The sequence below is a fragment of the Mustela putorius genome, unplaced genomic scaffold, assembly GCF_011764305.1.
Source record: "Mustela putorius furo isolate JIRA1106 unplaced genomic scaffold, ASM1176430v1.1 tig00002060_pilon_pilon_pilon, whole genome shotgun sequence".
NCBI lineage: Eukaryota > Metazoa > Chordata > Mammalia > Carnivora > Mustelidae > Mustela > Mustela putorius.
Genome location: NW_025421937.1, coordinates 19,034 through 32,601, shown reverse-complemented (window position 1 = coordinate 32,601; position 13,568 = coordinate 19,034). Strand labels below are relative to the sequence as shown.

Genomic DNA, 13,568 nt, shown 5'->3' with positions numbered 1-13,568 from the left:
AGCAATGGTGGTGCCTGTCTCAATCTGCTGTCCGTTAATGGTATAAACTCACGGCAGGCTCTCAGCACCAAGGACATGGTCTCTCCCCTCTGGCATGTCCATGCTCAGACACTTTCATGGAAAGAGAAATCAAACACTGGCTGTCCCTCAGAAGCACAAAATGACTTTAGCGAGGTGACTGAGTGGCTCAGACATTGAAGCTTCTGCCTTCAGCTCAGGACCTGATCCTAGGGTCCTGGGATGGAGGCCCACATTGGGCACCCTGCTCGAAAGGGGAGCCTGCTTCTTCCTCTCCCTCTGCTACTCCCCCTGCTTGCGCTCTCGTGCACTCTCTGTCTGTCTATCTGTCTCTCTCTCCCCTTCTCTTTCTGTCTTTCAAATAAACAAAATCTTGAGGAACAATGAGTTTACCTGAGGGAGAGTCAGAGTTTCCTCCTCGGCCCTCAAAGTGGGTAGTAGCTCTTCCATCAGGTCATCGTGGAGAGCTAGGAGGATACAGAGGCACCATGAGGACACTGGTGAGGCTGCTCAGGAAGTAGGTGGGGAGTTTGGATGGATGAAGACAAGAGGGGAGTGTGCACGTGCGGGGGCGCGTAGGAGGTACGGGCCGCACTGCTGCCATGCCTTGTCCTGGTGCAGAGGGGAAGGGACGGGAGAGGAGCAGGGAGGAAACGCGAAGAGGGTTCTTGTCTTTCTAGCTAAAACGAGCCCGATCAAAGCCAAATAGCCAGTCCAGGACATGGGAAGCCTAACCTGGCTTCTGTGTGAAGACTGAGTCCCATAACCTCTCCTGACTGACGTGCCACTAAGGTGTCCCACGCTGCTGCTTTGGACATTAGCTCTGGGCCCAAGATCCCCACCTGCTGCGACTATATGCATCACGTCTTTGTAAGATCTTGCACAGCATAAAAAGCAGCCTTGCTTGCCGGGCTGCATTCAACCCTCAGGAAAGGAGCCTAGTAGTTTGCTTCACTCATCCTTTGTCTTCAGAAAATGCCATGTGCAACACTGGAGAGCACGGACATCGTAGCTTCCGTAAACAGCCGGCACCGTCGATGAGTGTGATAGATTCCTTCCACTGTTCTTGAGCTGTCCCGTGTGTGTGTGTGTGTGTGTGTTTCCCCTGAAGACAGTGGCTGTCCAAACCCTCCCAGGTGTTCTGACCAGTGGGAAGTTGCTTACACAGAGGAGTCTGGGAGTGTGTGCTGATCGGCTGTAGGCCTGCTTTGCAGGAGATTTGCTCCGGGGATGTTGGGTCCAAAGCTTCCACCCAAGCTTCACCTTGATTTCCTATTGGCCAGTGGTGTTTGAGTGTGTGCTTAGAGAATTTGAACCTTCCTGAGGCTTAGGGAAATCTTATCAAGTACAGTCAGTTCCCTCCGTGATGCTTTTCTGCCATTGGTCGGTTGTGTGTACACACTGAGACCGGCTATGACCGATGTTGCCCTGCTCTGTCCTCCACGGGTCCACACGCTTTCCAGCCATGTGGGCTTGAGCACGAGGATATGGCTTTTCTCTGTGCACTTGACACCAGGGACCAGGCTGTAATCTTTAACGTGGGCTTCTAAGCTTGCCCTGGCTTCTGTGTCCATTGAAGCCACTGTGTCATGTTGGGTCCTGTGGGGGACCATCATAGAATCTAGGTATTTGGCAGTGTGCACAGATGCTGATGGCCCTTTGCTAGCTAGCACCCATGGTACATCATGACGCCCTGGCTGAGGGACTAACACAGGTGGGTAGGCCAGAGCAACTTTCAGATTGGAACCTGAGCTCCAATCTTGGCTTTCCAAGTAGGAGGTCAAGGGTTTGGACCCTTCATCTCCACACCAAACCCGCCCCAGGAAATCAGAGGGAAATGTCCTCCAGGTACAGCTGTGGGGAGTAGGGGAAGGAGTATGTAAAGTGTGCCAGGGTGATGAGAGTGTTTTGGAAGAGGGACACTGTGATTGTGATGGAAGTGTGAGAATGATCTCCTGGTAAAGGCACACAATCGTGTTCACAAGCATAACGCATGGGGACACACACACACACACCCCCACGCACACACCCACGCACACAGGGCCTTCATCCCACGTGCACACAGATCACCCCTTCCCCATGTACGAGTTCTTCCAGGCCCTGTTTGACGTGGTGACCGTGCCTCACCAGACAGTCTCGGTCCGTATCCCCCAACCCCCGTTCCTTGTTGGAACCCAGAATCAGGGGGCAGGCTTCTTTGTACTCTAGATTTCCTCCCAGAGCCCAATGCTCTTAAATACGTACAGCTGTCCTTGCTCCCAGCGTCTACCTGCGTTTGGGGAAAAGGAAAAACAGTGAGGATCCCAGCATCCTGTCCGCTGTTGGGCCAGCTCTTTGGTTTGGGGAGGACTTCAGGCAGTTAATTGGATGAGGTCCCATGGTTGAGTCCTTGTCCTCCCACCTGAGTTCAAGAGGACCATTTGAATGATGCTGGAGCATCATTCAATCTCCGAAGTCCATTCTGATCAACAGGCAGAATGTTCTCTTTCAAGGAGAAACCTTTTCTGCTGAAGAAGGTGTTTGATCCCATGGAGTTTGTAACTGAGGCTGTCCTGTGTCCTCACCGTTTTTGGGTCCACTGTGTGTAAGAGGTCAGACCCAGCATTCCTCCACGAGGGGAGACTGCGGCCCCCTTCCCCTGGGAGGTAAAGTGCCAGATGTTCATCAAACTCCACTGATGGAAGAAATCAATGAAGCACCATTTGTGTCTCTGAGAAATCAGAGAGGCGAGCTTACCTCAGGGAGAGTTGGGTCACCTTCTTTTGTCCAGCTCCTAGGAAGGTCCTTGGACTGGCCCTCCACAGGGTCTAGGAGAACAGAGAGGAGCTGTCAGGACATTGGCTGCACTACTCAGGAATGACTTGGGGAGTTAAGTCTGCTGGATGTGGATGCGGGGCCAGAGGGAATGGACGTGAAGGGTGACCAAGCAAGGCCTAACTTGCCAGTGGGCCAACAGTGGTGGACAAAGTGGTGGACGCAGTACACAGTGGTGTACGCAGAACGCAGTGGTGTACACAGAAACACAGAGGAGGGGAGCAGGATGGAAAAGGGAAATGGGGCCTTGGCTTTCTAACGGAGGGGATGTCATCAGTGGGAACTCTCAGCGTCTGTCTGGGAAACACTCAAGGCACCCTGGGTTTCAGGGCGCAGTCCCCTGAGCCCTCCTGCCCACTGTGAAGCCAAGCCAGCTTGCCACTTCTTCAGCTGGTCATGGGGCCTGTTCAGCTGTCTCCCCTGCACCTCTGCTGTGTGACCCTATTGCTCCTCTATCGTGCCTTGGAGTAGTGGGTTTTTCGGTGATGGAATCTAAGTACTGGGGATGGGTTATATTTGTTAGTGCGTGTCCGTTCAGTGACACTGCTGACATCCGTGATGCTTTGTAGACCACACTGCCATCTACGGGGAAAACGTTGCCATCCTATCTCCTGGCACCTCTGTACCCGTGACAACATGACCGTCCCTCCCTGTTTCCTCCCTCCACTGTCCCTTCCACTTTCTGGGTCTACGAATGTCCCTACTGGAGTGTCCTCAAAGCCTGGGATCGTGTAATGTACCTCTTTCCTTGTGTGTTTGCTTTCAAAATGCGTGTTCAGTTTCCAGGTTCCATCTGTTTCGTAAAATATTGGAAACCTTAGTTTCTTCTTACGCCTGAATTGCACTCTATGATGTGTATGGATGCCACTGAATGTGTTCTTTCCTCCCGTGATGGATTTGGGGGCAGTACCTGTCTGGGGCTATTGGGAACCCAGCTGTGTGAGACATTAGTGCACAGATTTCTGTCTGTTTCCAGAATGAGAAGACGTCACCGAATGCATTGGCCCCATTTGTAGAACGGTAACCACGTGGAATGTACTGGGTACTTGAGTTCCCCAAATGTGGTGAGGTCATTCTGTTCCTTTGAAGATACGTAGCACACCCATGTAAGATGTGGCTAATGGGCGGAAGTGAAGGGGGGACATCATGAAACCTCCTGTCGTATTCTGTTCCATTTTTGTGTTCAGCGTTCCTGGCAAAAAACAGTCTCTTCCTTCCTACACATCTAAGAACCATGTTTCCTGGGGAGACCTGTAGGGACCTGTGTGTTCCAGAAAGACCTAAGATCCATCCCTTCAGCTAGTAGACACTTTTTTCCTGTGCCCCTTGGATCCAGTTTGAAGGAGGATCTCATCGTGACTTGTGGACTTAAAAGGGGATGGATGGACGGCATAGAGGGAAATGGCTACCAGTGAAATCAGAGGACAATGTGTCTCAGCAGTTTTAAAAGCTTCGGTTATGTCTGTGCTACTGAATGACAGAATGTGTCTCTAATCAACGTAATGAGTCAATCCCCAAGGTACCTTCCTCGGGGTCCTCAATTGTGAAGACCTCATTGTGGAGAGAGAACCGGACTCTCTTCTTGCTGTGGCATTGTGGAGGGGGCGGCGTGGGTGGGGGCGTCTCCACATCCTCCAGGAGGCACTCCCCACAGATTTCTGGGAGACACACAGAAATAGAGAACAGTGTCGGTACCTTGTCGTCAGGAGCCCATAGGGGTATTGGAAGTCCATTCCTTCTAGTCCATCCGTCTCCTGCCCCTACTCGCCAGCTGCCCAGCAGGCATTCCTCCCTCCAGGTGGGACTTAGGAACGGGTCACCATGTGCTGTGCTCTGAATTCCGCCCCCTCCCACACCCACAGGTTCCGTGGGCAACGGCTTGTATGGAGCAGAGACAGGACAGAAAAGCACGCAACAGAGCGCCGTGAGCATGCGTGATAGCCTCGGTCACATCCACTGAGCAGCCACACCTACCCGAGAGTGTTCCCCAGAACCCTCTGTGCCCTGTTTCCCTGCCCTCTGGCCTAGACGTTAGTGTGCCACCACGGTGTCCCAAGTGATTGAGTCCAAGGAGTGCCTGGGACCTAGGGGAGGACTGGATGCTTCCCAGCTGCTCGGCAGGTGTTGAGGAAGGGACCACCTAGGGACTCAGCTAGACAGCTGGCTGTGGGTGAAGCCACAGTGGAGGACAGTGGAGGGCCCTGAAATATAGGGTGCCGAAGGGACCATCCAGAGTTGCCACCCTGATGAAGGATGGATCTGGGACAGGAAAGTCGTCGTTTCCCTGTGGCTGGAGATCCCTGAGCCCCTGACACCAACCCACGGCCCCTGCTAAAAGGTCCTGAAGCCCTGAACCAAGAGCTGCCCTCACAGTCTCAAATCCCTCTATGCCAGGGTTTCTGTAGGGGAGAGCGAGGGCCACGAGACCAGCCTCAGTCCTCACTCACCTCTGTGTTTGGTGCCCTGACATCAACTAAGTGGTGGTTTCTGCCCAGTGGGGCCCTAGTGAAGGACCAGGAACGGGTAGCTTGAGCCACGTTCCCTCACCTCTCTGCAAGGTCAGCCCAGTCGCCCAAGGCCGTCCTGAAGGCCAGTTGAAGCCCAGGCTCCTGGGGTTCTGCTTGGCTCCCAAGCTGATTCAAACTCCCAACAGTCGCATAGGACCTGGCCGAGAACTCGCTTGCCTTGAGCTCGCCAGTCCCGAGGAGCAGTCGATGGTACAAACGGACATGTAGGTGGCCATGTGGGCTGGGAGTGGTTGGTTTCAGGAAGGAGACGGATGATGCTGAGTGGCCCGTTCTTTCCGTGCGGACTGCTCTGAGGAGCCTGGATGGAAGTGAGGCTATCCTGGCTGGCGTGAGTCCCTCCCTGCTCTCTCATTCTTCGCCAGCATCCCCTGTCTACTCTCAGGTCTCTTGATCCCCTCTGGAGACTGTAGGTTTAGCAGACAGTCTCCTGTCTCCCTCCCTAGGCCGGGCCTGGAGAACCCAGCCCAGCAGTACCTTTGAGAGCAGCAGACAGTCCACTGTGCAGCTGCCGTGTGTTCTGTCCACCCATCTGGTGGCACAGCCCATTCCCGTGCACTCCCCAGCATCAAGCAGACGGCCCGGGAAACCCTGCACATCAACCCATGAGACCACCCCGCTATCCTCCAGTGTCTCTCCTTCTAAGAACAGCTGCATTTTGACCTCTGACCTTTCCTCTCCGATTTTGTCATGTCCATCAGGAAGAGGAGACCGGCAATTCGTTCCCCTCAAATGTGGTGCCTGGGTCGCACCAAGATTCTCCTGATGCAGGGACAGCAGTGTGGCGTGTGACTTGTGTGTTGTCCCTGTAGGACTGTGTCCGAAATGGGCATTCAAAAAGAGTACGGTTTTCTGAACATCGAAGCGCGTTAAAAGGAAGGCAGCTTCCTCACGAAATCCCAATGAAATCACCCAGACAAACGAACAAACACAGGCATCCAACCGGGAGGGGGAATCAGAGGGTGGAGAGGAAAAGCCAAAGAGAAGAAGCCGATCTCTGTGAAAGGGAGGCAGCCAGCTCCAGAGAAGAGAATTGAGAAAATCGATAGGCACATACCTATACAACAGCAGTTAAGGTTCCCCATCGTGGGGACTGTTAGTCCTGTTCACCCAACCGCCAGGGGCTCGGCTCACAGAGTGACAGTTGAAATGGAATGTTGGATGCGTGTCATCAGGTCACCGTGGCGATGGCTCATGACAGAACTCTGAGGGTGTCATGGAGGGAAGGGGGTGGGGGAGGGGTCGATGGATGATGGGCAATTAAGGCACTTGTGGTCAGCTCTGAGTGGTGGAGAGAAGTGATGAGTCCCTGAGTTGTGCTGCAGAATGCAATACTGCGCTGTACGTTAACTACCTGCATTTTTGGACATTAAAAAAAGGATACTCCTGAGGGCACCTAGGAGACTAAAATGTTTATTATGCTATCTGCTACTCTGGAAAACTCCTATTTATACGAGATTGTCTCACAAAGTCTCTCCAGGAGTTCTTGGGTGGCTCAGTGGGTTAAGTATTGGCCATTGGCTCAGGTCCTGCTCTTGGAGTCCGGGATCAATCCTAGCATCAGGCTCCCTGCTCATATGGCTCATATGTATAGACGAGAATGAGTTAGGAGTAGGTTAACTAAGTTTCTTAGGCATTAATGCTGCAATCAAGGTGTTGCTTGGGACTCCTTATCTAAGGCTTGGTTGGGTTCCCATCTGTACATATGTGGCAGAATTTATTTCTGGACAGCCGTAGGAGTCACAGTAGCTTGTTTCTTCTTTAAGGTCAGAAGAAGGGTCTCTGATATCTTACGTTCCTTAAAAGACTCACATGTGGGACGCCTGGGTGGCTCAGTTGGTTAAGTGTCTGCCTTTGGCTCAGGTCATAATCCCGGGGTGCTGAGATCAAGTCCCATGTTGGGCTCCTTGCCCCTCACCCTGCTCATGTGCTCATGCGCTCTCTTTCTCTCTCTCAAATAAATAAATAAAATATTTAGGATAAATTAATAAAAGACTCACATGATTAGGTCAGGCCCACCCAAGTAAATCTTCCTTTTAGACCAAAGTCAACTGATTAAAGGATCTCATTTATCCTTGCAAAATCTGTTTTGCCGTAGAATGTATCACAATCACAGGGACTTAAGTCTCTTCCATTTAAGAGGAGTTTATGTCACATTGTTGGATCCATTGGAGGTCGTCATCTTAGATTCTGCTTATATAATTAGTGTGAGTTTATCCATTCTGTTTTCCAAGGTAGTTTTGGTTATTCTTGGCCATTCAAGTTTCTGTGTAAGTCTGAGAGTAAAGTTATCAGTTTCCACAAAAATATCTGCTAAGATTTTAATTCTGATTGTCTTGAATCTATAGGCCAATTTGTGGAGAAATGAGATATTTTTGTAATATTAAGTTGTCCAAGCCATGAATATAGTGTATTCATTTCCTTAGGTATTCTTTGTTTTTTGTTTTCTCAATAATACCTTATACATTTCTTGAAAATAGTCTTGTTTTTCCTAGTAACCAATTTTTAGTGTATGACATGAACATTGATTAGCTGTTTGTTTTGATAACCTGGGAATGATATGTCTCTGTTTCTTCTTGCTGTATTTTCCACAGTGGTCATTTTATAAATGGGTGGTATAAAACCTATGAACTGTATAAGCCAGTCAGTTCAGTTATGGGAAGAAAATACTTGGGTATCTCCCTAGATTTATTGTAATCCATAAAGAGAAGAATGAAGAAATCTAGTATACAGTGAAATGGATATACACACTAATGTGCTGTAATTATGTAATACAATAAATACAGCTACATTGGCAATTGTTACAGTATATAAGCCTATCAGAGTTATACAATGTTACATGCCAAATATAATCATCTGAAAAAATAATAGTGACTTAGGAAAAATAACAATAATGGAATTTAATATATAAATTGACATTGTAAGTTTACTGTTTATAAAAAAGGGTTTCCTAAAAAAAAAAAAAAAAAAGAAAGAAAGAAAGAAAAAGGTTTTCTACATGGAACAGTAACCAATCATTTTGGACACCCCGTCCTACAGGAGTTATGTTCAGAATTATTAAATAGCATTTTCCCTGAAGACGACTGTAGCTCTTTATGTGAACATAGTCCCAGCAGTCCTTTCCTGTGTGTTCACTGACACCTTTAACTACATTTTAAAAAGATTTTTATTCCTTTGACAGAGAGAGAGAACACATACATGCAGGGGGAGAGTGAAAAGCAGACTCCCCACTGAGCAGGGAGCCTGACATGGGGCTCGATCCCAGGACCCTGAAATCATGACCGGAGCCAACTGGTGCCCCTTAACTCCATATTTTAGAAGTGTGGATGGTTATGCTCTTGGCCCAGGCTCATGAATGATACTGTGTTATCAGTGAAACCTGCCCTAATAGCAGGAATAGAACTTTTCTCCCCTCTGTAATCTCACTCTACTTTGCACCTGTTTTACTGTAGTAGGATTTCATGCTACATGGTAGTTGGATGCATCATGCTTGTGTCTGTCAGATTATATGCTCCTTAAGAACAGTGATATGGTTTTATTGGTTTTCAGATTCTCAAGGTAGGAGAGTTCTTTATGGCATGTAGGCACATGATGGGATGCCGGTAATTTATCACACTGTTGAGGAATGTCTGCCATGCTTTCTCCTCCAACCAAGTACAAAGGTAGGCACGCCAGAACACATCTTCTGATTGTGAATAGTGAACTCCGTAACAGTTCTTCGACAGCTTTTCCATGTCTTCACATTGTGATTACTTAAATTTGAATACAAATGTGCTGTTTCAGGGATCTTTATCATTTGCGGATGTGACTGTGGGCTTTACCCAGGAGGAGTGGCAGCATCTGGACCCTGCTCAGAGGACCCTGTACAGGGAGGTGATGCTAGAGAACTATAGCCACCTTGTCTCAGTGGGTAAGGATTGTTTCCCGTGTAGACTCCTAGTATGCACTTTCATTCTTGGTTTGACACCTCTAGAAGCTTTGTTGAGTTTAATGATATTTAAGTTTGAGATTTTAAGTATTAAGCAGAAGGATTGTTGAATCACTGTAAAGAATGAAGTGTTGTAATTGGCCTCTGTCTTCTTCAAGGGCCCTGAAGCCCATGAGCCTTGCCGAATTCCCATGTCATTTCCCAATTACAGCGTGTTGCATCCCTAAACCAGAAGTGATCCTGAAGTTGGAGCAAGGAGAGCAGCCATGGATGCTAGAGGAAGAGTCCCCAAGTCAGAGCTACCCAGGTGAGTTAGTATGTATTAAACAGATGGACACTAGGTGACATGGTATGAATTGTTTTTATTCTCAGGTACTTGCTTATATGTTCGTTTTCACATTTAACAAATACTGAGTACCTGCTGTGCCTCACTCAAGTTTTAGGTGCTGAAACACATGATCAAACTGAATTTGTTCCTGACCTCATGGAGCTTACATTCTGATAGGGAAAGAAAAGAAATAAACACACATACACATACTATACACATAATATGTCATAATATACATAATACGTACACACATATACATACTATATACATAGTATGTCAACAAAATAGCAAGGAAGTTATAAATTGAAATAATGAAATGTAATACTTGAGAAAAGGAAGGCATTCAGGAAGGCATTTGGATGATATCAACTTGAATGAAATGATTATAAAATGCACAGGTTTACATGGGAATAAGCATTTGGTTGTATGAGCAGAGGTGATATAGGGAAGACCCCAGGTTGGAGATACTTACTTGGAAATTATCAACTTATGGTAGTATTTAAAGTTCTTATAAAATTAGTATTTGAAGCTAAGGGATCAGGTAACCACCTCTCCTCAGAAGTAAGAAGGAACAAATTTGAGAGGTCTGAATGAAAGCTGTCCCCTGGGACACTAATGTTTCGAAGTCATGAAAATGAGAGGACTCAGCGAAGAAGAGAGAAGGAACAGTCTGGAGATAAGGTGGAAACAGAGAATGTGGTGTCCTGTAGCTGAGTTAAGATGGTTTTCATAGACAAAATGAACTTCTTGAAGAAAAATGTATAAAGTCAGCGTTTTCTGCCTTTGTCTGCAAATCATCCAGAAGCACTAAGGGAAGTGAGCAAGACAAGCTTCATTCTATGACACTAGTGGATATCTGAAATCCCAAATCAGTGCAAGTGTACCTGCAGCAGAGCTGATAATGGATCAAGGAACGTGTGTATGTTAGCAGGTGGGTAGAAAACAAAAGCATTTCTGATGCGCACGGGGTCTGGCAGTGCGCTTTTCATGAACAGAGCACATCCACACCTAAAACTTCCATGAACAACGGTGCCATGAACTAGATAGCTGAGCTCCCTTGGAGACAGTTTCATTCTGCAAAGGAGACGTACTGAAGTGTAGAAGCACAAACCACACTTTTCAGTAGCCCTGTTTCCATGATGGTGCAAGAGAGACTGTACATGAGGGAAAACCACCTCATAGACACTAAATGTGCAGAAATAATCTTACATGCCATCTTAGCGGGTACTCCTCTGACATAGAATTTGATGCAAAAACTTACTTGACAACGGTTGATCGGGATTTGCAGACCTTCTACAAAAGTGAGGGAAGCATGGAGGACGGTAAGGCTGGTTAGGAGGAGGGGAAGGCTCAGGGGGGTGATTACCTCATTGACTGTAGATTTGTAATTAGCACATCTGATTGCTCAGACTAGCAGGATATGTTCCCAGTCTCAGTGTGAACCACTGTGTGCCAGAGCAGCTGGTCAGAAAGGTGGAAGGGGAAAGGATGTCCTCTTTTGTCTTGTTCCTCTCTCTCAGATGAAACTGTTCTGTAGAGCTTTAACTACCTTTCTTTTCTGGATTGCATCAGACAGTTGGCCTAGGCAGATGCTGGGGAAGTCGGAACCTCCATGGGCCCAGTTCGGCCTCTGGGCTTATTTCTGTGAAATGAGCCCAACACTTGGTTTTCCTCAATTTGGAGCTGCAGCAATGGCAGCCCCAGTGAGCTGGATCTGTGATGAGCAAGAGAGCAAGCTGTTGTGGAGGCTACTCCAACGAGGAAGGAAGGCACATCCTGGTTGATCTGTAAACTGAGACCAACATGTGCTGAAAACTTGTTCATAATGAATTACCCCTCTAGCCTAAGGGATGACTCTGTTCCGTCTCTCAAGTAAACCTTTTGCCGTGTGGTCTTCCTTGAAAAGCTCACATCCTTTTAGCCCAAGTAATGGAAAAGGAACCAGCACAAATGCATGCAAAACGATTATAAGAAAAAAGGGGTGAAAAGTATTGGGAAGAAAGCTAGTTGGTGATAGAATTGTCATCTGATCAAAGTAGTCATAAAGTAGGTAAATTTTGTGACCAAATATTAAGTCATGAGTTTCCAAAGGGTGTACTAATTGAATTAATTATCTCTGTGATACAGGTATTTAAGAAGGATATTAATAAGGGAATAGCAAACACATGGCAAGGTGTCAAACTAAGAAAGGAGAACAGAAAATATAATTACAGTAAAGAAAGCAAATTGGAAGAACCCCAAGGATGAATACATACTGGCAAAAATCTGTTCAGGGCCCGCCCGGGTGGCTCAGTCATTAAGTGTCTGCCTTCGGCTCAGATCATGATACCAGGGTCCTGGGATGATCATCTCTAGCTTCTATTTTAATGCTCTTATTTGGAGCAAGTTCTTAGGTGAACTACCATCTTGCTAATTTTTTAAATTGAAATACTTCTTTTTATGAGGTGACTACAGATTCCAGTGCACTTTTTTTTTTTTATTTTTTATTTTTGATAAACATATATTTTTATCCCCAGGGGTACAGGTCTGTGAATCACCAGGTTTACACACTTCACAGCACTCACCAAATCACATACCCTCCCCAATGTCCATAATCCCACCCCCTTCTCCTAAACCCCCTCCCCCGGCAACCCTCAGTTTGTTTTGTGAGATTAAGAGTCACTTATGGTTTGTCTCCCTCCCAATCCCATCTTGTTTCATTTATTCTTCTACTACCCACTTAAGCCTCCATGTTGTATCACCACTTCCTCATATCAGGGAGATCATATGATAGTTGTCTTTCTCTGCTTGACTTATTTCGCTAAGCATGATACGCTCTAGTTCCATCCACGTTGTTGCAAATGGCAAGATTTCATTTCTTTTGATGGCTGCATAGTATTCCATTGTGTATATATACCACATCTTCTTGATCCATTCATCTGTTGATGGACATCTAGGTTCTTTCCATAGTTTGGCTATTGTGGACATTGCTGCTATAAACATTCGGGTGTATGTGCCCCTTTGGATCACTACATTTGTATCTTTAGGGTAAATACCCAATAGTGCAATTGCTGGGTCATAGGGCAGTTCTATTTTCAACATTTTGAGGAACCTCCATGCTGTTTTCCAGAGTGGCTGCACCAGCTTGCATTCCCACCAACAGTGTAGGAGGGTTCCCCTTTCTCCACATCCTCACCAGCATCTGTCACTTCCTGACTTGTTGATTTTAGCCATTCTGACTGGTGTGAGGTGATATCTCATTGTGGTTTTGATTTGTATTTCCCTGATGCCGAGTGATATGGAGCACTTATTCATGTGTCTGTTCGCCATCTGGATGTCTTCTTTGCAGAAATGTCTGTTCATGTCCTCTGCCCATTTCTTGATTGGATTATTTGTTCTTTGGGTGTTGAGTTTGCTAAGTTCTTTATAGATTCTGGACACTAGTCCTTTATCTGATATGTCGTTTGCAAATATCTTCTCCCATTCTGTCAGTTGTCTTTTGATTTTGTTAACTGTTTCCTTTGCTGTGCAAAAGCTTTTGATCTTGATGAAATCCCAGTAGTTCATTTTTTCCCTTGCTTCCCTTGCCTTTTGCGTTGTTCCTAGGAAGATGTTGCTGCGGCAGAGGTCGAAGAGGTTGCTGCCCGTGTTCTCCTCAAGGATTTTGATGGATTCCTTTCGTACATTGAGGTCCTTCATCCATTTTGAGTCTATTTTTGTGTGTGGTGTAAGGGAATGGTCCAATTTCATTTTTCTGTATGTGGCTGTCCAATTTTCCCAGCACCATTTATTGAAAAGGCTGTCTTTTTTCCATTGGACATTCTTTCCTGCTTTGTCGAAGATTAGTTGACCATAGATTTGAGGGTCTATTTCTGGGCTCTCTATTCTGTTCCATTGATCTATGTGTCTGTTTTTATGCCAGTACCATGCTGTCTTGATGATGACAGCTTTGTAATAGAGCCTGAAGTCCGGAATT

General features: G+C 46.9%; 1 protein-coding gene across 18 annotated transcripts in view; it reads left to right on the top strand.

Annotated features, from left to right (window-relative positions):
• LOC123394230 (zinc finger protein 37A-like) overlaps positions 1–13,568 on the top strand; it is a 74,906-nt gene that overhangs the window by 42,311 nt on the left and 19,027 nt on the right. For 8 of the 18 annotated variants that reach the window (XR_006608968.1, XR_006608967.1, XR_006608972.1 and 5 more), the window contains 3 exons: positions 8,907–9,267; positions 9,444–9,592; positions 10,416–11,734. Coding sequence is in view for 6 of the 18 variants with exons in the window: in XM_045087996.1 (XP_044943931.1) it covers positions 8,954–9,019; positions 9,141–9,267; positions 9,497–9,592; positions 10,416–10,456 (330 nt within the window). In the remaining 12 variants the exon portion in view is untranslated. Of the gene's footprint in view, positions 1–6,505; positions 6,699–8,629; positions 9,268–9,443; positions 9,593–10,415; positions 11,735–13,568 lie in introns of those variants that run through there. The other 10 variants (XM_045087991.1, XM_045087988.1, XR_006608975.1 and 7 more) reach the window with 9 other exon arrangements.